At 41.3% G+C, this 21364-nt stretch overlaps 2 protein-coding genes across 8 annotated transcripts in view; one reads left to right on the top strand and one right to left on the bottom strand.

The window, feature by feature from the left end:
• Nucleotides 1-5335: 5335 nt before the first annotated feature.
• PDE12 (phosphodiesterase 12) lies at nucleotides 5336-10352 on the bottom strand. Its single transcript, XM_027728518.2, has 3 exons — nucleotides 9028-10352; nucleotides 7972-8050; nucleotides 5336-7281 (listed from the first exon to the last, which is right to left on the bottom strand). Exons 1-3 carry the CDS (start codon nucleotides 10273-10275, stop codon nucleotides 6839-6841), a joined length of 1770 nt encoding a protein of 589 aa, XP_027584319.1. The 5' UTR covers nucleotides 10276-10352; the 3' UTR covers nucleotides 5336-6838.
• Nucleotides 10353-10419: 67 nt separating this feature from the next.
• The window catches only part of DNAH12 (dynein axonemal heavy chain 12), a 59056-nt gene continuing 48111 nt past the window's right edge, over nucleotides 10420-21364 (top strand). For 2 of the 7 annotated variants that reach the window (XM_039379348.1, XM_039379347.1), the window contains exons 1-15: nucleotides 10420-11149; nucleotides 11497-11598; nucleotides 12264-12427; nucleotides 12642-12732; nucleotides 13011-13037; nucleotides 13976-14165; nucleotides 15464-15539; nucleotides 15690-15848; nucleotides 16529-16724; nucleotides 17131-17319; nucleotides 18143-18293; nucleotides 18393-18484; nucleotides 18752-18930; nucleotides 20186-20321; nucleotides 21100-21225. In XM_039379348.1, the coding sequence (XP_039235282.1) occupies nucleotides 12264-12427; nucleotides 12642-12732; nucleotides 13011-13037; nucleotides 13976-14165; nucleotides 15464-15539; nucleotides 15690-15848; nucleotides 16529-16724; nucleotides 17131-17319; nucleotides 18143-18293; nucleotides 18393-18484; nucleotides 18752-18930; nucleotides 20186-20321; nucleotides 21100-21225 (1776 nt within the window). In that variant the 5' untranslated portion in view covers nucleotides 10420-11149; nucleotides 11497-11598. Of the gene's footprint in view, nucleotides 11150-11496; nucleotides 11599-12263; nucleotides 12428-12641; nucleotides 12733-13010; nucleotides 13038-13975; nucleotides 14166-15463; nucleotides 15540-15689; nucleotides 15849-16528; nucleotides 16725-17130; nucleotides 17320-18142; nucleotides 18294-18392; nucleotides 18485-18751; nucleotides 18931-20185; nucleotides 20322-21099; nucleotides 21226-21364 lie in introns of those variants that run through there. The other 5 variants (XM_027728371.2, XM_027728388.2, XM_027728397.2 and 2 more) reach the window with 5 other exon arrangements.

Below are 21364 nucleotides of genomic sequence, written 5' to 3'. Positions count from 1 at the left end.
GTTCTGTGTATGCTCTTCTTGATTCCTGAAATAGTTAAATGCAAATTATCACTTATTCTTTTTCCATATACTGAGCTTTCCTGCAGATTGCATATGAACATCAATCTCAGACTTTCACTTGTTTGGAGCTGTGTTTGGAGCAGGACATGGAAGGGGGGCAACCAAGTTGTATACAGTGCAGTAGAGTAGCTGTCATCGGGACTTACATAATTCTGTAAGTGTCTTTTGAAGTTGTAAATCTAAAATCTCTTTCAAGATGTCCAGATATGAAAATACTAACAGTTAAAAAAGTGTAATAAAACAAATACGAACTGCCTGAAAAGCACACACCTCTGTTTCGTAGTTGTATCCACGTGTCAAAACCAGCGTGGGTTTAGCAGGAGAATCGCAGCTTGGGGGGTTCTGGCAGGAGAACCACAGCTTGGTGGCTGGCTGGGAAGGTAACTTGAGTGCTTTTACAGGGATTTACTTAATATTAATGCTGAGAATCTCCTCAGAAGATTATCTCTATGCAACTGCTACTGTCTGTTTTCCTATTTCTGCCCCCTTGTACCTATGTAGTTCAAAAGACTTCATATGTGTTTTGAGGCTGCTACTAATGGGTAGTTTAAAACCTATTTTTCTGTTGCCTGTCTGCTGTATGGAGACAGATACTGCTCAATCCTCTGACTGAAATGTGCTGTTCTATTGACTGGATGCCTTTAGGAACCCAGAGCATGATTCCGCTGCAGTTTCAGCCTTAGCACCTCTCAGTTTCCACCCAAGTCTTGTTACCCTTGCTACAAGAAATCCCAGTGACAAAGTCTGGTAAACACAGGCTGGTTTAGGTTCAGAGCACCTTCCAGGGCAGCTTCTGCCTGGAAGTGTGGTTTGAGTTCCTAGGAAGTGTTTTTACTGTGAACACAACCAGGGAAAATTCCAGAGTTTTTGAATATGGTCATTAACTGCCTTCAATGGATAAGAGAAACTTGGGAGACAGTGTAAGGTGAGAAGGGTTCTGCCTGCATCTTTAATGAATTGGTGATTATTTATTAACCAAAGCTGATATACCCATGCATTGGATCAGTAGCTGTTAATGTGCATATTTCTAGCAATGCAGCTCCTTGAATTAAACTTAAAAGGAACACTTTGTTCAGAAGAGACAGCTTCTCCCTAATGCAGGTTGGTATTTGTAGTCCCAGTAGGTTACACGAAACAATGCTTGTTACAAAGTTAGAGGTAGACTTTAAATGAAGCAGAAGATACTTTAAAACAAATTAAGCATTTTACTGTGAAGGAAACACTGTGCTTGGTAGAGATTTAATTACTATTGTGAGTAAAGACGTTTAGGTGATCTCAGTTGAGCCACTATGCTTCTGAGTTACAGCATGTATATAGAATGTCCATATTTTAGGGTCACCATGCTTGGTTTTGTGTATCAGTAGGTGTAATTCTGCTATAAAATGAATAATTTCTCAAAGTCAGAAAGTAGTGAAGATCTTGAGTTTCATTTCAGAGTGATGGAGTCTGTGTGAGGATTGAGGCTACAGCTTACACTAAAGTGTAGTAAGACAAAGTCAATGATCAGTAACAACATATAATACAGCCCTGCTCTCCAGAGGCAGATGAAATTCCCATGAAGATCCAATTTTGTCATGTCTGTTAAGAGTTTAGGTACTAACTTGCTTTGTCATTTCCCTGTCAGAAGTCAAATACCTGAACTGAGCTGTTGTCCCAGAAGTTCAAAATCTTGGACAGGCACAAGACAGCTAAAAATGTGTTCCTCATTCTGCTGTAATGGCAGGAAATCCTGACTTCCAATAGCTGAAATTTCTCTGTGTAGCATCAACTTCTGTATTCAAACAAGGGGCAAGTTCACCTTCACTGGGGAGTCAGTCAAGTAATATTTGTACACAGGAGGTTTTATTTCAGTGTATCAGATGACCAGCTTAACTACAGAGAGCAAAACACTGAAGGATGAGGGGGTTTTCTTTTATTTGGCCATGCTGACACCATTTATTGTAAGTATATTCAGTATATGCATGATAGGCTTTAATTTTTTTCATTGCTTACAGGAACGGCCCAGTTTGTATAAAACACAGGTTTGGGTGTTGCCAGTAATGAGAATTTAGAGGCCAGTTAGGAGTCCCTTTGTAGTCTAAGAGTCTTTCTATAAAGGTCTGGACAAAGGCAATTTGAGTGTGACATGATGAAACTTTGCACATCACCTTGTCCAAATGTTTCTTTCCCACCCTTGAGAAGAATAGTATTGACAGGGGACTTGAGTAAGAAATTACATTCTTTATGCTGCTGTTGGACTTATGAATAAAGCTGAGCTGCCAAAACTGAAATGTTTCAGGCCTTTCCTCTTAGTGGGTGGGAGTGAAAAGACTTGGAACAATTTTTTATTTTTTTTTGGTATGCCAAGAATATGAGAAAGAAGACAACTGCACAATTAATTTGAGGTGTTGAAAGATTTGATGCCTTAGCACATTGGGTATTTTTCCCTTTCTTTGTTTTATACCATTTTTCTCCTCCCTTTTCCTTTTCTTCTTCCTTCTCTCAGTTGTACTTTGCATCATTGTTTGCTTTTCATGATACATAAAGGCACTTTACTGAAAGCTTGAGTTATATCCTTCAAAAACAGCAGTGATACAAGAGGTACTGATGTGTAAGAATTCAAGTACTAATTGTTACAGGTGCCTAAGAGCCTCTTTGTCTGAAATAATATGAGTTCCAAGTTGCCAGATCAGTCTGAAGGATCTGGCAGAACTAGATTGATCCTGTAGGTATCAAATACACAGGTGTTATTTCACAATAACCAGAGCCTAAGAACTAGCCAAGCCTCTGTTACCTCCAGAAGATCAGTCTTTCAGTGCCCTTAGTTCTGTAATTTTCTTGTGAGTGACAAGTTTGTCCACTGCAGGAGCCAATGGGAAAGAAGAAACTCCTCCGTCCTGAGACAACAGCCAGGCAGGAGCAGCACCTTCAGCTGAATGCATCAGAGATGGGAAAGTTGAGTAGATTTTCCTTTTTCCTTAATGGATGGTCTGGGAAAGTAGAGTAACAAAAACCAACAAAACCAGAAACAAAAAACCCACACACAAATTTACAAAGATGTGAGAAGAATCCTACCCAGTTTTTTGATGTGAAGGATGAGGAGCATTCCAGTTGCTGAATGAGGAACAAATACAAGTGGGTTTAGATTTGTGGAATAAAATTGAGAAAAGCTTGAATAGGGTTTCTGCAAATCTGGGTTCTGGATGGGATTTTGAGAGGAATAATTAATTGCTGGGCAAGGTCCAGATGTGTAGGGGGAGCTAAGATGGGAGTTAGTCACCGTATGTGCAGTAGGAAGCACCATATGTTACCTTACACAGATGTAAACACAGCTTGGGAGCGTGGGGGCTCTGGGCCCAAGGGTTGCTTTCACCCCAAAAACTCACAGTTCTTTGGAATTGTGACTTTCCTAACCTAGACCCTATTGCTGCCTTCTTATTCCAGAAAAGTCTGACTGGTTCCTGACATGTTGCTGCTGTTGGCAGTGAGACTCTGCTGCTGTATTTTACTAATCAAACAGGGAATAAGGGGACTGGAGAGTCTGCAGGACCAGCTCACAGGGCTGGGTTTCCTCCTGAACACAGTCAAAGAGTATCTGCCATGTTCAAGGGCTATCGAATTTTACAGGCCCATCCGTGTTTGTCCCTCACCACTTGCTTCCTGCAGATTCCAGCTTCCCTGTGCACCCTCTCCGTGCTCTGCAGGGAGACAGAGGCAGCAGCCCAAGTACAGCACAGGGAGCAGGAGGGACTTGTCTTTCTCGGAAGGGAGGTAGAGAACCAGGCAAGTCTGTTCTCTGAGCAGCTCCATCTTCTGGTTCCAGAGACAAGCTACAGATTTTTAGTGGTTTGGCTTTGGAAAAGACAAAGTAACCCAGTTGTAAGGGATAGGTACTGAAAAAGGAGGAAAATCATGTTCTTTCAAGTTATAAGGGGTGCTCGGTTAAGCCATATAAGTAATATGATTTCATTTCCAAACTTCACAATTGCAACTTTACTATTCTAAGTGACTAAGACATTTCACTTGCCAGCCTACAAGCCTGCATTACTCAGTGGTTTGTTATTTTCCCCCTTTTTTTTTCAGAGCTGGTAATTTGTAAAAGGCCTCTGACTCAGCTGTAGTACAGTCATTTTCAGTGTTTTCCCTGGTGTTGATACTGAATTTTTTTCTTGAACAGACCTTCCAATTAATTTTTCTGCCCTTTAAGATGCCATATGCTTGCAAATGTTACATCTTCAGGTGTAAGCTTTCTCTCATTTACTAAATTAGTAAAAATTCTTTTCCCAGGTTTACAGCCTCCATTCTGTTTGCAAGATTTTCTCCTCAGTTCTGTATCTTAAAGTTTAATTACGAATCACCAATACTTTTATTATCAGCTTTGTGGTTTAGAAGAGTACAGACAGTACCTTCAACTCATATGCAAGACTGAATTACACTTTTTAAGAACAGAAACTAATCAAGGACCCACCCAATGTATTTAGGATCCAATTTTACAGCGTGAGTACTGTCTGCCACTCTTGCAATGATCTAACATCCTTCATTGCCACATTCCATTTTGCTTCCCTTTTTTATCCAAAGGCTTTTAGCTACCATTTGGCTTAACTAGAACTCTGGCTTAGCAAAAATTGGAATCTGAGGGTTTACATATAAGTCTGGCAAAGCTGTTGGAATAAATGAGCTCCCTTTCATCGAGGTCTTGAGTTATGTTTTGTGCTGGATCTGCTTAAGCAGGTGAAAGTCTTGATTCAAGCCTTGATGACCACCTCCAAACCTGTATCTTATTCTTTGGGCACAAAAGGTTTTATGGTGAATCAGCTCAGGATATAACACCCCACTGAAATGATAATACAAGAGAATTAAAGCCCTGTATTTTTAGCTGGATCACTTCTCTTTTTTAGTTTGGTGTGGCATGAGCAAGAAGCCAGAATTCACAGGAGGTAGAGCAGGGTCAGTTAAGAGTTTGGGATGAGAGGAAGAGGGAAGGTGAACTGCTTATGTTGCTGGAAAAAGCTGCTTGCACAGGACATTTACATGAGCTCTTGAGTAACACAGGCTTCTGCACTTGCAGAGTAGTGGAATTTGTCAGTTGGCCTTTACCTGCGTGCAGAGTTGCTTACAAAACACTGGACAGTTTGTGAGATTTGTCTGTTCATGTCATGCTGTTTGAGACATGGTTGGAGATGTATGGGCCTGCATCTTTTTAGCCTTTTAAGACCTCTGAAGCTCAATCTGCCTGGTGGCTTTACTCGTGCAGGTGTTTATCAGCATCGATGTGTTAGCTGCCCAGACACTACAGTAGCAAAAACCAGTAGTAATTTTATTGGAAATAACATAGAAAAGGCTGAAGAGCAGATGTTAACAAGCTTCTGCAAAGCATACCCTTCACAGCATAGCCAGTAGTATGGCAAGAGGCAGCACTAACAACCCTCAGCAATGTGCTACTTGAAAGGGACTGCCTGATTTTAGTAGTCTATGAACAGCTGGGGGAATCCCAGTTACAAACTGCAGTCAACCAGAATGCAGTGGAGGTGACCAGTTGTGAAAGTAGAGGGTACACAGCTTTTATCAACCCAGACGAGCTTTTGACATAAAAAAAGTAGGAAAAAAACCCCAGTGAGAGACAATCGACACAGGGAGCTTTATTAGGTGAAAGAGGAAGATCTAGAGAAATGGTTTCCAAATGCCCTTTGTTTCTTATGTACTAATGATGCAAAGCAAGAAGCTTGGTAAATGATTCAACCCTCTCCAACAAATTCAATGAAGGTATGGATAAATACATTTCCTCACATCCAAATTATCTCCTACAAAATAAGGAAAACTAGGCTATTTCTAGAAGGAAAAAATGCAGGTAATAACACTTAAAAATTCAGGCTGTCTTTGTATACAAGAGGGGAGCAAAATAGAACCATTGTGTTAAAGGTTTGCAAGTCACTTTTGTTTCTTTTTCAAGATTTAGGCACAGACAGCTAATGCACCACACTAACTCCTCTGGAAACAGATGATAGTGATGAAAAGCTCCCTCCCATCCAAAGCTGGTTGTCCTAAACTCTAGTATTTCTTTTCTTGCCAATGACTCAAAGCAACAGAAGGAAGAGGTGTTCCAAGTGGATGCCACCTCTACATGTAGTCCAGTTTCACTGGGTGCTAATTTTACCCTCAGTACCCACGTTACATGGGCAAGCAAAATGCTTCCATATCAATTATAAACTTGAATTTAACATGGTTGATTGTTGTCAGAAAGTCTATTCACGGAAAATTAAGAACACATTTTCAGAAGGTATTAGGTACAAGTACATTTGTTCATGCCATTTACTAAAAAGTTGGGATACAGTAATGGTAAGTGAATGAGACAATTTCTGAACTTATTTTTTAAAAATTGTCATTTTTTAAAAATTACAGTGAGGTTGAATCAACTAAATCCATTTGGGTTTGGGTTCTGTGTGTGGTTCTGAATTAAACAGGGTTCAATTGGTACACTGTATTACAAATCAGATTAAATTTCTATGTTTTTAATAAAATAATTCTTAATCCTTTAGAAACACCAATAAAAAGGTATATGATAATCCAATTTTCAAAACCGTGCCTTAAATATATTTTTCCAATTGGCATATAAAAAAGGGGAAACTTATCATGCAAATATTCTGAACGGTGTGATAATATTCGGTAGAACCATGAACTTTTCAGTAATAGTTTTGGCTTTCCTTTTAGTAGCATACAAGTCAGGGTGTAACCTCAGTTCCCCAGCAATACACTAAATTTCTGGTTTGAAAACCCTCAAAAGCACCATGCCAGAGCTGCTCTATTTCCACTTTAAGTCACATATTAGTGCTATGTGATCAGAAGGATGTGAAACACTTGGCAAAGCCTGGTGGGTTGTTACTTCTTCATGAGTTGGCAATGGAATGACTTGTTCAACCTCTAGAGCATTTTTGTCAATGAAAATGTAGTCCAGGCATCCGTGAAAGCCACCAACATAGTTTGTATAAGCAGGTTCTCCACAAGCACTCAGCAGTTTGAAAGGGTGGCTCAGAGCCATACTGCACCTTTCTTCTTCCCCATTGGAGACCCAGTCCTCGTGATCTTCTGCAATGACACCGCTGCTGATAAAGCTGTAAGTTCCTGATGATGGTGTGCTATTAAAATCTCCACAGAATATGACTGGGATACTGGGGTACAGGTCACGTGTGACGTGCTTGATGTGGGACAAGGCTACAGCAATTTGGATGAGCCGGATGTTCCCACCTAAGAATAGAAAAAAGTATGATTTCAAATACTGCACAACAGCATTGCAGCAATTTCCCAAGTTGCTCATTGAAGCATATATCAGTTATAGCTCTGAAACAGCAATTTTACATTTTAGAATAGTTTCCACAAATAAAGAAGCCTTTGAAGTTTGTGACTATGAAAGTTTTTGAGAGGCAGACAATGCTTTAATTTAAACTCGGACACGAAAGGACTCTGAACCTTAAACATCCATATTACAGCAGCTTTCCATTTCACAGCAACCATCCTAATAATGTTCCCAAAAGAAAACTTAAAGGAGGAGAATGTCTTCTAAAAGCTTCTGTAGCCCAACCTGGTTGCCCTCCTGGCAGTACCCCAGCAGAGCCCCTTCAGGTGCAACAGGACTGGGAAGCCACGAGCACACACAAAGCCATCTCTGTTTTATGATCTGCTCTTTGGGTGAATTGTGTGTAACATGACTTGCCTTTCTTTTAGCTGTATTCTATTGACTCCCAGGCAGATTAGGAAAATACACAAACAGACCTAGGAGCCTGGCTTGATTCATCTAAAGAAGTAAGGCAGGAAACCCTCAGCTCCAGAAGAAAAGGTTATAGCTGCAAAAGAACGGTGGGAAATCTATCCTCCCAAGGAAGGGCAAAAACTCCTAAAAACCCAGTTATCCTACATGCGGGAACATGCCAAAATTACCTTTGGGGTGCCAGTATAGGTGGGTATTTGCTACACAAAGCTTCCGGGAAGGATCAGTTGTAGACTGAAGAACCGAAACCTTTGAGAGAAAAAGCAGTCTTTGGTGAGCCTTAAACTGAGAGGTTATATTTTAAAAAACAGCTTATGCCTTTATGACAATCCAGTTACTCATAACAAATAAACTCAACTTAGGAGTTGTACTTTTCATTAAACTTCTATATAAAGTCTCAGTATCAATCAAAATATTACCACTACATCCAGGTATTTGATGAATATGCTTTTGACTGTGTCTGGTTTGGCCATATTTTTTCATAAGATGTTGTTAATGCTGTACCATTCTTAACTACTTATAAGTTCTATTCACCAATTCTCTCTGCAACAGAACTGGACCTAAACCTCTGGTTTTAGCAAGCAAACTGTAGCATTGCATAGTTGTTAAACTGAATTTAAATTTAGAGGTGATTTCAGTTATCACAGAAATCCTGTTAGTCCTACTCAGTCCATGAGTACAAAACTTTTACCACTGCATGCTTCTGAAGTTCTTGACACAGACCTGTATCTTACACATTTGTACTTGCACAATGGTTCTGCTGGAAGAGCCACTGGCATCAGGAAGCTCACAAACATGTCCAACCTTAATTCTCTCCCTACTGTCACTTTTTAAAGTGGCAATTAATTTATTTAAAATTGGTTTATAATAAAGTCTTGAAAAATACGTATTCTGACATATGAGAGTAAGTAGTGAAAAACTTGACAGCCAATACCACCAATCAGGAATCACTACCTGGCCCAGAATCTCAACAGCTGTCTTCACTTTCAAAGAAAATAATACCACCTTTTTTTTTTACCAAATTTTGGTAATTCCATATATCCAGATCAGCAAAGACTCAATGTTTTGTTCTCATTTCCTCTATGCATTACCCCAGAGAACACACCATAGTTCCAATGTTTCAGATTGTTAATCTCTAATCTCCCTTCTCCTTTGGTTTCAGTCTTAACAAACCTGGCCAGAGGAGAAAGAGGAAAGAAAGGAAGAAGGCCTGTCAAAGGTGGTACCTGCAGCACAGACGACCTCTGCAGCACCTTCTCCTGCACCAGGGGGTACTTGGCCAGCTGATCGCACAGCTCCTTGTGCAGCGGCTCCGAGAGCAGGGCTTCGCTGAACGCGATGTCGTGCTGGCTGAGGAGGCTGAACTTGTCCCTGCGATAGAAGGTGGCCAGGCCTTCGTGCTGCTTCTCCTTAATCTTGAACAGCCCTTCGAGTCCAAAAGCATCCAGGGCCGGGGCCAAGCTGTCCACGAAGACAGACTTATCCACCTCTTGCAGGCAGATGATGTCGGCGCTGTATCCCGCCAGCTCCTTCTTGAGCAGGTTCTGGCGGTAGTCGATCTCCAGGGCGTAGGGAGCGCAGTAGGGGTAGAGCACGGTGCGGGAGAACTCCGTCTGGGCGTAGGTGTCGGCCAGGATGTTGTAGGACACGGCGCGGACCGAGCCCTGCCCGCAGACCTTCTTGGTGTAGAGGTGCCGGTTGTCGAAAGTGCAGGCGCCAGGCCCGGCCTCCACGGGGCCGCTGCTCTCCACCTCCCGTGCGGGCCCGTAGCGCTGCTCCCCGTCCCCGGGCGTGCAGCGCAGCTTCAGCCGCAGCCCCACCAGCGCGTTGGACGGCGTGAACACGCGCTCGCCCTCCGCCGCCTCCACCCAGGCCTCGCCCGGCGCGTCCCCGCCGCCCGCGGGGCGCTGCTCGCGGTACCAGCGGAACAGGCAGTGCTGCGGGGCCGCGAACTCGGCGCTCACCTTGGGGCACACGGGGAAGCCGGCGAGCAGCGAGCGCGGCAGGCGCAGCTCGGTGAGCGCGGGCGGGTTGCGCTCCACGCGGTACCGCGCGGCGCCGATGTGCAGCACGGCCCCGTCCTGCCAGGCGGCCGCGTTCGGCACCTCCTCGGCCACCGCCGCGCCGTCGCGGGAGAACAACCGCACGGCCGGCGCCGCCGCCGCCTCCCCGCCCTCCGCGCCCTCCTCCGCCCGCGCCTTCTTGCTCTTCTTGCCCGCCTTGCCGTGGCCCTTGGCGGCGTTGGTGGCGATCCGCGCCAGCGCCCGCCCCAGCGGCTCCTCTTGGTCGCGCTGCATGTGCCGGGCGCTGCCGTCGGGCAGCACGAACCGCAGGCTCAGTTTGGGCTCGGACGGCACGCAGCGCACCACGGCGCGCTCCATGGCGGCGGCGGCTCCACCACCGCCGCCGCCGGGCGGGGGCACGGCGGGGGAGCCGCGGAGGCTCCGGAGGGCGGAGCGGAGCCGGCGCCACATGGACCCGGCGGCGCTGCGGCTTCCGCGGGGCGCGGCCGGAACCGCCGCGCGGGGGCGGGGCCTACCGTCACTGCGCGCGCAGCGGGGCGGGGCCGGGCGGGAGGCGGGGGCCGTGAGGGCGGTGCTGCCTCCCGGGGCCCCAGCGCGGTGCCCGCCCGGCGGTGTCCGACCGGGAGTGTCCGCCCAACGGTGCCCGCTCAGCGGTACCCGCCCAACGGTGCTCGCTCGCTCCGGGGCCCCGCGCCGCCCTGCCCGCCATTAACCCGCCGGCACGGTTTGAGGGAGGCCGCCCGCAGAACCGCCGGGTTCCGCTCCCTCAGCAGCGAAGTCCCCTTCGCTTCACGGCCAACAGGTGTCCGAGGCGGGGGCCGCTCTCCCTCGTAACGCCCCGGTGCAAACGTGTAAATCCTTTAACATCGAGGGTTTTGGTTTGTTTCCTGTTTGCGAGGAAACAACTTCGTGTCTAGTTCGACGCCTCAAGCTGAACAGTCCCGGGCTGGGAAAGCCCGTGCCGGGAGGGTGCCCGGAACTTTGGAAAACGGACCTCACGTTCCCTCCCGCTGCTCCTCCAGTCGCTGCGCGCGGGGCTCTGCCCACACAGACGCGAAATTAGGGTTTTAAAGACTCTGTCAAATGCGGGCAAGTGGGTAGAAAATCTCTGGGATTTCTTCACATTTCCATTTATAGTTGTACAAAAAGCAGGAGCTTAGCAACAGCCACCTGATGCCTGAGGGTATTAATACTGTTACTTTCCCAGGCATTCGTGCTGGGATCTGGAACGCAGAGGGTTTTATCTGTGTGGTGCAGGCAGGGACCGGAGCGCAGGGACTCGCCGACTCGCTCGGGCTGTCTCCGGCAGACCGGGACAGCCAAGGTAAGGCTTTTCCAAGTCTCTGCTTCTATTTTTTTTTTTTATTTTTATTTTTTTTTTTAATCCCGAGAGAGATTGATCTCCTCGGCCAGGGAGAGCCCCACCCGGCCTGGCCCTGCCGCCCGCCCTCGGCTCCAGGGTAACCGCGCTGCTGTCCCGAGCCGGGGCCCAGGGAGAGCTGAGGGCGGCGGGGACCCCTCCGTGGGGCAGGGACAGCTTTGTGTCTTTTGGTGCGTCCACCACCGCCCGTTTTAGTGCGTTTCGAGGACATACTGCTGATTTAAGAGGTAGCTTTGGCTTTCTGCTCCTCTGTTAAACTGCGGTTCTGAGTTTGTGCGTCCTGTTTCCAGGGGAACCGGACTGTCAGTCTTTTGGGATAGCCATACTCAGCCGCTTAAGCCGCTGTAGAAGGGTGGTCTTTTAGTTGAACCTGAGTCCAGTGGCACAACAAGGTTTGCTTTTTAATCTTTATTTCCTTTTTTTTTTTTTTTATTTTTTACAAGGTGATTATCAAGCTTTGTTTTCCAAGTACCTTTAACCGTGTAAACCCAATTAGCTGCTTCACACCTTCACCCCACCCCAAACTAGGATTCTTATTTCAAAACTATACCTGTCTCCACTTTCCTATTGCACAGTCCAACTACCCACTGGTCTTAACCAAATTTCCCACCTTCTTAACTTGACTCCTATATCCACCCTCAGAACAGAAAATGTGCCTACATCAGGCAGGACCAGCCTGGGGCAGTCTGATGGGGGTTTAACCGGCCCCTTTCCTGGTGTCTTCTGTGTGCTGTACAGCTGATAAATAAGTACTGTCAGAGATTTGTACTAGAACTTTTCAATTTTATGCAATGTACTAATCTGGAGTTAATAAAACTGTGACGTGTTTTTTTAGTACCTCAGGCTTTGTATGTGTGCACTTGTGTTGAACTTTGCCGTCTGAGACTATACACCACTTGTCTGTTTTCTGAGAGCTAAACTATCATACCTAGACTGTGGAAATCCCTGAGTTGATGTAATTTTATATCTCATGTCCATTCAGCTTAATATAGGCGTCTGTTAAACTGCTTTCTGGACAGGACTGTATTGTAGAATCTTGGTTGTGTTATGGTTTTAGATGGAGCACTCAGATGAAGAACCTCCCAAGAAACGGACTTTGAGAACTTGTTTTCGTCCTGCTGTTGTACCTTCCTCAGTCACAACTGATCTGTCACCATTACACAAAAAACTGTTGACATACCGAAGGAGCCATGAGCAGCAAGAGATGATTGATCAGATACTGTGAGTTTCGTGTGATTCAAGATATTGAAATTCAAATGAGACATTGCACATTTGACACCTGACAAACAATAATGGTGTTTGTTTAACACAATTATAGCGAGATTTAGTGATCAAAGATCATCAAAACCCAGGTTGCATTGATTAAAATATTAGGATTATTTCTAATATGTTATTTGTAGTTTTTCTGCACTTCTGATTCTGTGTTTTACTTTAGAATTGATCGAGCTCTTAAAGTCTGTGACAAAACCATGGAAGAAACATCTCACAGAGATCCTGCACCTCCTATTCCAGAACTACCTTCCACTGTGAGAAAGTATTTCTTTAATATTTTAAGTGTCACCTATTTAGTTCTTTGTTATTGGGGCACTTATTTTACTTCTCAGAATTTATGTAAAGATACTTGTCTCAATCCTTAGTAGTTTATAAACATATTTATATACTCAGGTAGTCCCATTGAAATGACACTTACATACCTACAGAATAAAGTCTCTGTTTAGGAATAATATTTGTTATATTTTATATTTCTGATGTTTTTGTTTATATGTTTTGAATACATAACAATTTTCTGTTGCTTTTTATACAGGTGAACAATGAGGAAGACCAACAAAGAGTGAGTTAAATTCTTTTGTCTGCTTTTTTTGGAGTAGGAGAGTGAATGATCTCTGTTCAGAGGAGTTGAGCATGTTATATGGAATCAATGGTGATTAAACAGGAAAAGGTAATCGTGGTGGGGAAAAGAGGAATGGGAGCAAAATAGCAGTCTTATCTTGTGGTCCAGTGGAAGAAAAGTATTTTTCTGTTACAGAAAGCATGTCTATCAGAAATTAATTTAGCCTTAGTTGAAGGATATTACTTAAGAAAAAAATCTAACAGGGTACAGGATTGTTCCAGTTGAGGTCATAGGTTGTACCTTAACCTGTACAAAAACTAGTCTTTGACATCGTTCCCCTGATTTGAGGCACTAATCCTGAAATTTGGGCATAGCTTTTAAAGTAAGACTTAGTCTCTGAGAGCAACTGGAAACCCAAATCAGTATTGAAATATTTATATTAAGTAGCTTAAGGTAACACCAATTTTTCCTAGCTTATGTTAGATAAACTCAATCTGTAGATGTAGAGATTCAGATCCCTTTTTTTTATAACAAAGCTGTCAGTCAAAAGCATAAATACCTTTTTCTTTGGCCAAGACCCACTCCCCTTGGGGGCGATGTTTGTCCACGCTTTTTTGCCAAATAAAGTTTTGTCCAAAGGACAGTAACCTTAATCTCGAACTGCTTTATTGTCATAAGCCATAAACTTCAGCAGAGAACCAAGGAAAATGCCATACTAACAAGTACAATATTTTGTATTTAAACATTGAGACAGAGAGACCATTTTAGCAGCCACGGAGTAGATTTCAGTGCCTTAGTCAGTGAATACTGAAAAGATCAGATTAAGTCACCCGCCCTTATGGATAAAAAGCTGTGAATAAAAAGAGACTTTTGTCAAGCCTAACACAAAAATATTTACATAGCCAATTATTAGAGCTGTGACAATATTGTCCTTTCAGGCAGATTACCTCTTCATGAAGCAACGTGTGCAGAGCAATCCGATGGTTCCCATCCAGCAGCAGTGGCTCAGGTCCATGCTCGCCTTGGTGCCACGGTCGCTTATGGAGGGCAAAGATAGGGAGCTGCTCACTCAAGAGCTTTTAGGGGAGATAGTAAGGGATTATGAAAAGAGCATGAAAAGATGTGTGTGTAAGTACCACAAATTACTCAGTACTTATATTAGTGTTAGTATATATAATACAAGCTGTTCCGTATTCTCTCACTGAAAATATTTTTTCTAGTTTGTTCTTTCAACCAGGCATGATCTTTGTAATTAACTACTGATTCATCTTTCTCTGCCTCATCAACTGTGTGTTGGCTGTAATGTTTAAGGCAGAACTTGCTTATTTTATTCAGACCAGGAAAAAGTAAACCAGCTGAAGGTACAGTTCAGGCAGCTGTAGACTTCATGTCAGAAAGGCTGAGCATCAATGACATTATTTCATTAAGTCTTTAACCTGTTCAGTTAATTTACTGCAAGAATGTATCGCTGTTTGCTGCTAAAGAAAGTAGAAACTTTTTATGTACTAGTGATTCTTTCTCCCTCTTAAGGAACAGAAGCTTTTCTTAAGATGTTCATTCACAAACACATCCGTGAGTTTTCTGATGGTAGTTTTGATGCATGAGGAAGCTTGCAATAAAAATCTGCAAAGATAATTACTATTTTCAGATATCACTCATACAACTTACTTCAGTTTTAAAACCTTTTAAAAAGGTTAATGAACTGGAATTTTAAAAGTGTTTTCCCTTGAAATCATGTATTAATTTCTTTTTTTTATTATTTACATTTATAGTATCCAAAGTCTGAAATTCAGCCAAATTTTGTCAATATTTTAGTGATATTTTTAAAAATGCAGATTAAAAAATACATAATTTATCATGGGACTAACTTCTTTGTAATGTTGTCAGTTATAGTATATAGCTATAGTATCTCACTGTAATTTTGTTAAAAAAAGTTGCCATAAATTCTTGCAGTCGTGGAATATCTCAGTTTGGAAGGGGCCCATAAGAATCAGAGTCGAACTCTGTGCTCCTTGCAGGACTACCTCAAACTAAACCAAACAACTAAGAGCACTGTTCAGATGCTCCTTGAACATCGTGGTGCCATGACCACTTCCCCGGGGAGCCTGATCCCCTCCTGACCATCCCTCAGCAAAGAAATTGCTAAAGAAAGTATTTAATTATTTAAACACAAATCTGTCTGAAAACCTTCATGAACAGGAGACAGAGTTGGAGTTATGCCACCTGAATCTGTGCAGATATTTAGCAGAAGGAATGATTTTGAGTTACCTTAGGGAGAATGTTTTTTGAAGACTAGGGTGACACAGTTACCTCTTCATCCTCCTGTGTACTTGGCTCAACCTGGAGAAAGACCAAGGAAGTGCAGTGCCTGTTGAATATGACATCATTTTCTTCTAAGGTTCATGTATTTATTTTTTTTTTCTTAGTGCGAAGAGCTCTTATTAAACCAGATGTAGAAGGACTTGAAAAGGAAGAGGAGGCACCTTTGCCTTTGTTACCTCTGTGAGTGGCATTTAAGTAACTATTCAAGTTAGGGAATAAGTTTTTTAATACTACTTTTTATATATAAGAATATTTTATTCAAGTATTGCTTGAGCTCTTAATTTTTGTTTGTTCATTTGTTTTGGTTGGGTTTTGGTGGTTTTTTTTCAGAGGCCTGGATTTTTCTAGTTCATGGCATAAGAGCTTTATCAAAGCAAAAAATCAAATCCTTTCCACCTTGCACACTGTCCACCCCACAATGAAAACTCTCCTGGATTTTGGTTATGCAGCATTCTCTTCCTTCCTTGTAGTGGATTTCTCTAGTTCCAGGTAAAGTCTGTTCTGCTGAATTATTAATCCACATAGGTTTTTGAAACTGGCAAAGATGAGTTTGTTCAATTCTATTATTTATCACAGGGGAGTTTATATAACAAATTTCTTTGTGTCATTTAATGTACTTTGAGTAAGTTACTTTATGTTATGAGACATGAATTTTCTCCTTTCTGTTGCATGTTTTATTGGTGCTTAAGTTGCTGGTAGTATCAGCCCTTTAGATTTATATTTTGCCTTTGATTCTATAAAGGTCTCCTCATTATTTACTTATTCCTAATGCTGTGATCCCCAGAGAAGTTACAGCATTTAAAAAAATCAACTTCTCATAGTAGTATTATCATGTGTAGGGAATTCTGTGTTAACTCTGAATATCAGATTTCTTCCTGGCTTTCATCAGTTGTATTTTATGTTTAGTCTTGGAACTTCAAATTTGCACTGTTTTCAAAAAGATAATTTTCACTATATTTTCCTCATTATTTTTTCTGGTAGCTCTTCTGTATGTCCTGGAGTTTGGGATATTTTTTTTACTTCCCATAGTCTACTAAAGGGATGCTTAGGTTCCCACTGTGCTTTCTGCTGAAAAAAGAATGGGTTTTTAATACAATATTGTAACTTTACTCCATGTTTGTTTTTTTAAAAATTTTGTTTATAAAGTTACCTGTAACTTTCTTTTCTAGATTGAAAGGACCAACTGACTATAGATCTTTTAGAACTGATGCATCTCTAAGCTGTTCTAAAGCAGAAGAGGACATAATGAGTACATGGTATCAAAGAGTTGTCGAGCTCTTCTCTCAGAAGGAGGCCTTGGATGATGTAAAGCTGGATCAGGTTGACTCTTTCTATAACTGTGTGTCTATACTTATGTCTAATCAGGTAAATAACTTTCCTCTCCATTGTAAACTTAATGGAATTAAACCACTAGTAACTTTGTAGAAAAATAGTGGAACAGTAGTCTAATCAAATCCTTGTCATTTAAAAAAAAGTCAGAGGAAAATGCTTTCCAGATATTTCATTTCTCCTTAAAGCATGTATTAGTAATAGACTTAATGTTGCAGCAATGCCTAGGCTTTACTGAAATGTTTACTTATTCATTGGTTTACATCCTTCAAGGGCTGGGATAATACCCACTGGAGTTATTAGAACAAGTCACACTGTTTCAGTTATCCGTGAATCAGACCAGAAGTACTAAAATTAATGGAAATCCTGTCTTACTGCATGAATGGAATATGGGATGGGCCTTTTTTCTGTCGACTAACAGGTGATCTATGTTATTACCTAGCTGAAAGAATTACTGGGAAGAACCACTGAAGCTTTTGTGAAACTTTTTGATCCTGAAGACAGAAGTCGTCTGCCTTTATTTAAGATGGACTTGACTCTTGAAGAAAATAATATTGAGTTTTATCCAAGCTTTAAAGACTTAGAAGAATCAATTTTGTTTGTAGTAGATTGCATAGGAGAGACTCTCCAGGTGTGCTTTTATCTTTATTTAAATATGTAATTGTTAAGTTGCTCAATATGTGAAAATATTAGTGATTTAGGAGTCTGACTACCATGGCAATGGGAGCAGAATGCAACTTGTGGTATTTATTTTCCACGAGCATTCTACAGGTCACATCATGAATCTTGATGCCCAGCAGCATTCCAGACTCTGAAACTCATTTTGTAATTCCTTGTTCATAAAAGATTGGTGCACGTCCCACTGATTGGTTTAACCTGCTGTTTGGATCTGCAATGATAATAACCTTAAGTATATGTGTGATGATTTACAGTAAATTAGCATTAATGTTAAAGATCCCCAGAGAAAGACAAGGAAAATTAGTGTTGATATTCCTTTTCTTTCTAAGAAAAAGAAAATCTTCAAATCTCTAAAAGCTAATACATACAATATTGATAGATTGATGTCTTGAGAACCTGTCTGTGACTCCAGAGAAAAGAGCCTTTCTGGGGGCTTTGGATGTATTCCTGTGAACTGAGTATTGTTCTTCAGTCATACGTGATGGTACTTTCAGAGAAGTGTTTTGGGTTTGACTTTGTATATTTGCAAATTTGATATAATTTAATTGTATGTAAGGTTGGATAGTTTATTTTTTTTCCCTTTTACACATTTCCTGTTCATCTTTTTTCATCAGGAAGAGTCATTCTACATGTGTAAGAAGCACCTTGGTCATGATTAGGGTCTCATACTTTTCTGATAGTGTCTTCTGCAGATTGCAACTTACTTTTAAAATATATATATATATCCTTGCATTGCTTTTTGAAATGTAAGTAATCAAAACTTGCCCTTCCATTAGAACGTCCGAACAGTCCGTTCTTGGCTGACAGGGGCCACTGCCACTGTGGATGCTGAGCTTCCTCACCACGTCGTGCAATGGGCCACATCCACCCTGAAAAAATCCATCAGAGACAACTTAGAAGGCCCAAAGGAACATTTTGAAAGCTACGGTGAGTGATAGAGGAGTGTGCAAGTAACTGTGTCACTTCTTTGTAATGAGTAACTTGCTGTCATTTTAATGATATTGATACATTGTAATTGAATTGTAGTTGAAAGGTATGGCTGGCTTGTAGATGGAACTGCAGAGGCACGGATAGAAAGATTTGAAGCAGAACAACACAGTTTTGATGAATATACTGCTGTAAGTTCTAATTCTACATTTTATATATAATTTTTGCTGTACACACAGCAATCATAAAAAGGGGAACAGAGAATAACAGGTGCTTAGCCTTTATCTAAAAGTAATGTGGACTACCTACAAATGTACACTGTAAGTGATTTTTCCCCCAAAAAATCTGTGGTAAATAGAAGAAAATATTATTTATTTTCTTCAATGTCTAATACTTACTCATGTAGCCAAGTACTTAAACAACAGCTCTGAAGTGTAAAGCCTAATGTTTTTCTGAAGTTCATAGATGAATTCTTCACCCTCAAGAAGGAAATCATGAGTTTGCCAGAGACGTTTTATTTCCCTATGATCTATTTGAGTTGTGAGGATTTAAAGCAAGGTTTGGCTAATCGTGCAAACAGCTTTGGAAAAATGCTTCTGGACAAATTAGTTGCAAATTACAGAGAGGAAAATGAAAAGTAAGTAGAATTTTTCTGCTCGTGGGTGCTGTATGTGTTAAATACATAGTAGAAACATGTAGAAGAAATGTGAAGATACCATACTTCTGTTTAATGAAGACTCTCGGCTAAATAATGATCTCATGCCAGTTGCACCACCTGTTGGAATTTTCTAATGTTTTAGTCTCAAAAATGGGTAGGAGAACATACTAATAGACTTGGATCATGGAGGAGCTAAAAGATCAAAGGACTTCACTACTGTTCTGGATTTTTTAGTGTGAACTACAGTACTACTGCACTGTCAAAGGAAAGACTAGTTAGACTCTCTTATTTTGTGATAGGTACTTCTGCAGGGCTGCTCTCAAGCCACACCTCCCCATTTATTACTCCATCCTCAGTGCAGAATCTGCCATTTCAACTTGTTATATTTCATCCCATTGATCATAGTCAAATGCATCAGTCTTTCTAGATCCCCTCTGCAGTGACTCTCATCCTTCTAGAGAGCCAGCAGCACCTTGCAGTTGTATGATCAGCAAACTTGCTAATGGTCCATTCAACTCCTGCATCCAAATCATTGGTAAATATATAGGACTTAACTGGCCCCAGAAGTGCACCCTGAGGGGCACTGCTGGTAACAGTTGCCAGCCAGATGTAGCCCCATTTACCACAACCCTTTGAGCTCTGCACTTGAGTCAGTTCTTCATCCAGCACACCATGAACCCACTCACCCCACAGCTGGATAACTTGTCTAGGAGGATTCTGTGAGGGACAGTATCAAAAGCCTTACTAAAATCAAGAAAAATTATATCCCCTGCCTTCCCTTCATCCTCTACGCTGTTGAACTTATCATAGGCTGTCAGTTAAGGGGGTTAATTTGCAGGTATGGGTTAAGTAAGGAGTAAACTCTTATGAAATTTTTTGGTCAAGTTTTATAGTGATTGCACATTACCAAAATGACAAAATATTTACTAGGAAAGTGTTTGTGTATACACTAACGATACTTGTCTAAAGTTCATTTCCTAGTAACAGGAAACCAAAGCATTTATTGCAGAAGGATACCCCCAAACCCAAACAAAGCAATTATTGCAATTCAGTAGATAGTATTTTTCTAGACTGACTTGGTCATATTCCCTTTTAAGTTTCACAAATAAAGGAGTTTGTGTGTGGATAATCCTTACAGAAGTAAATTGAACTTTTAATTCCATTAAAGCTGAACTTGAACCCAGTCAAACTAAAATCTTAAAATGTTGGTACTTTATGTAAAACAAATCTACAGGATATGCAGTGAATTTGAAACAATTAAGGAACGTGCATTAAAAGTTCCTGAGACAACAGAAGAAATGGTGGAAACAATAGATTACACAAAGCAGGTCAAAACCAAAGACATTCCAGACCTGGTGCTAAGGGGCAAGGTAAGTGGCTATCCTTTTATTTTTAATCTTTTGTCAGACACGCTGGCCTATACAAACAGAGAATTCATTCTGGAGTGCAGAGTCTTTTGATCATGCTGCATGTATGAATAATCTCAGTTTTATTTCAGACAGAAGTGAGAAGTCCAGCTCATTCTTTGCCATATGCCTTAGCTTCTTATTCCTATTCCCATATGTTCTGCATGTCAGGGAGGAAATGTAGCTTTTAATAAATCATGGCAGATTGTAAAACGCACAGTTTATTGTTTGTACCTGGAGACTTCAGGGCTGCTTAAAAATCTGTTTGTGAAAACGTAACAGACAAGAATAAAGAGCATTTTATGTGTAAAAACAGTCATGATTTTGAACACATAAACCCCAATTTATTCTTTGAGCAGACTATAGGTGATGTTACATTAGCAGCAGTTTGTGTGTGTGAATATGTATCAGATTTTCTGTTATGGTAATGGGTCTATAAATATAACATGTTATGTTTATATCTGCAAAAATTATATTTTTTTCTATTTTTAATAATATTGGGATTTTTGCATGTAGACTTACAGACTACAGGAGTCATATTTAGAGAAACAAGCTCATGACAAGGCAGTGATTTGAATCATATCATACATATATTTTGAATGTTAATATTGCTGAAGTAGCTCCAAATTCTGAAAGTTCATGAAATCTTGGTTTCTATTTTATCTTTGTAGGTAATATTGTCCTACTCTATATTTTAAACAGACCTATGATACCTAAAGCTTTATGAAATCTCTTTTAATAGGAGTGCTGTCGGCAAATGAGTTACTTCTTAGATGTTTTTTTGTTTGCTCCTGAAGACCTTGAACTAATTACAGAAGCTATATTATGGCCAAAGAAGATGAACCTCATTTTTAAAGAGCATGATGATGTAAGAGCATTTTCTTAGTTGATGGTGTATTTTGGCTTTTTAGACTTCTCACTCTACTTTAGCTATTTGTTTCCTCAGCAGACTAAATGTATATACACATATAACATACTAAGTTAGACATGCATAAATAACATATTTC

This window comes from Pipra filicauda, unplaced genomic scaffold (assembly GCF_003945595.2).
Source record: "Pipra filicauda isolate LSUMZ 115617 unplaced genomic scaffold, ASM394559v2 scaffold165_size2600900_pilon, whole genome shotgun sequence".
Lineage (NCBI taxonomy): Eukaryota > Metazoa > Chordata > Aves > Passeriformes > Pipridae > Pipra > Pipra filicauda.
This window is presented reverse-complemented; position numbering and strand designations above follow the sequence as displayed.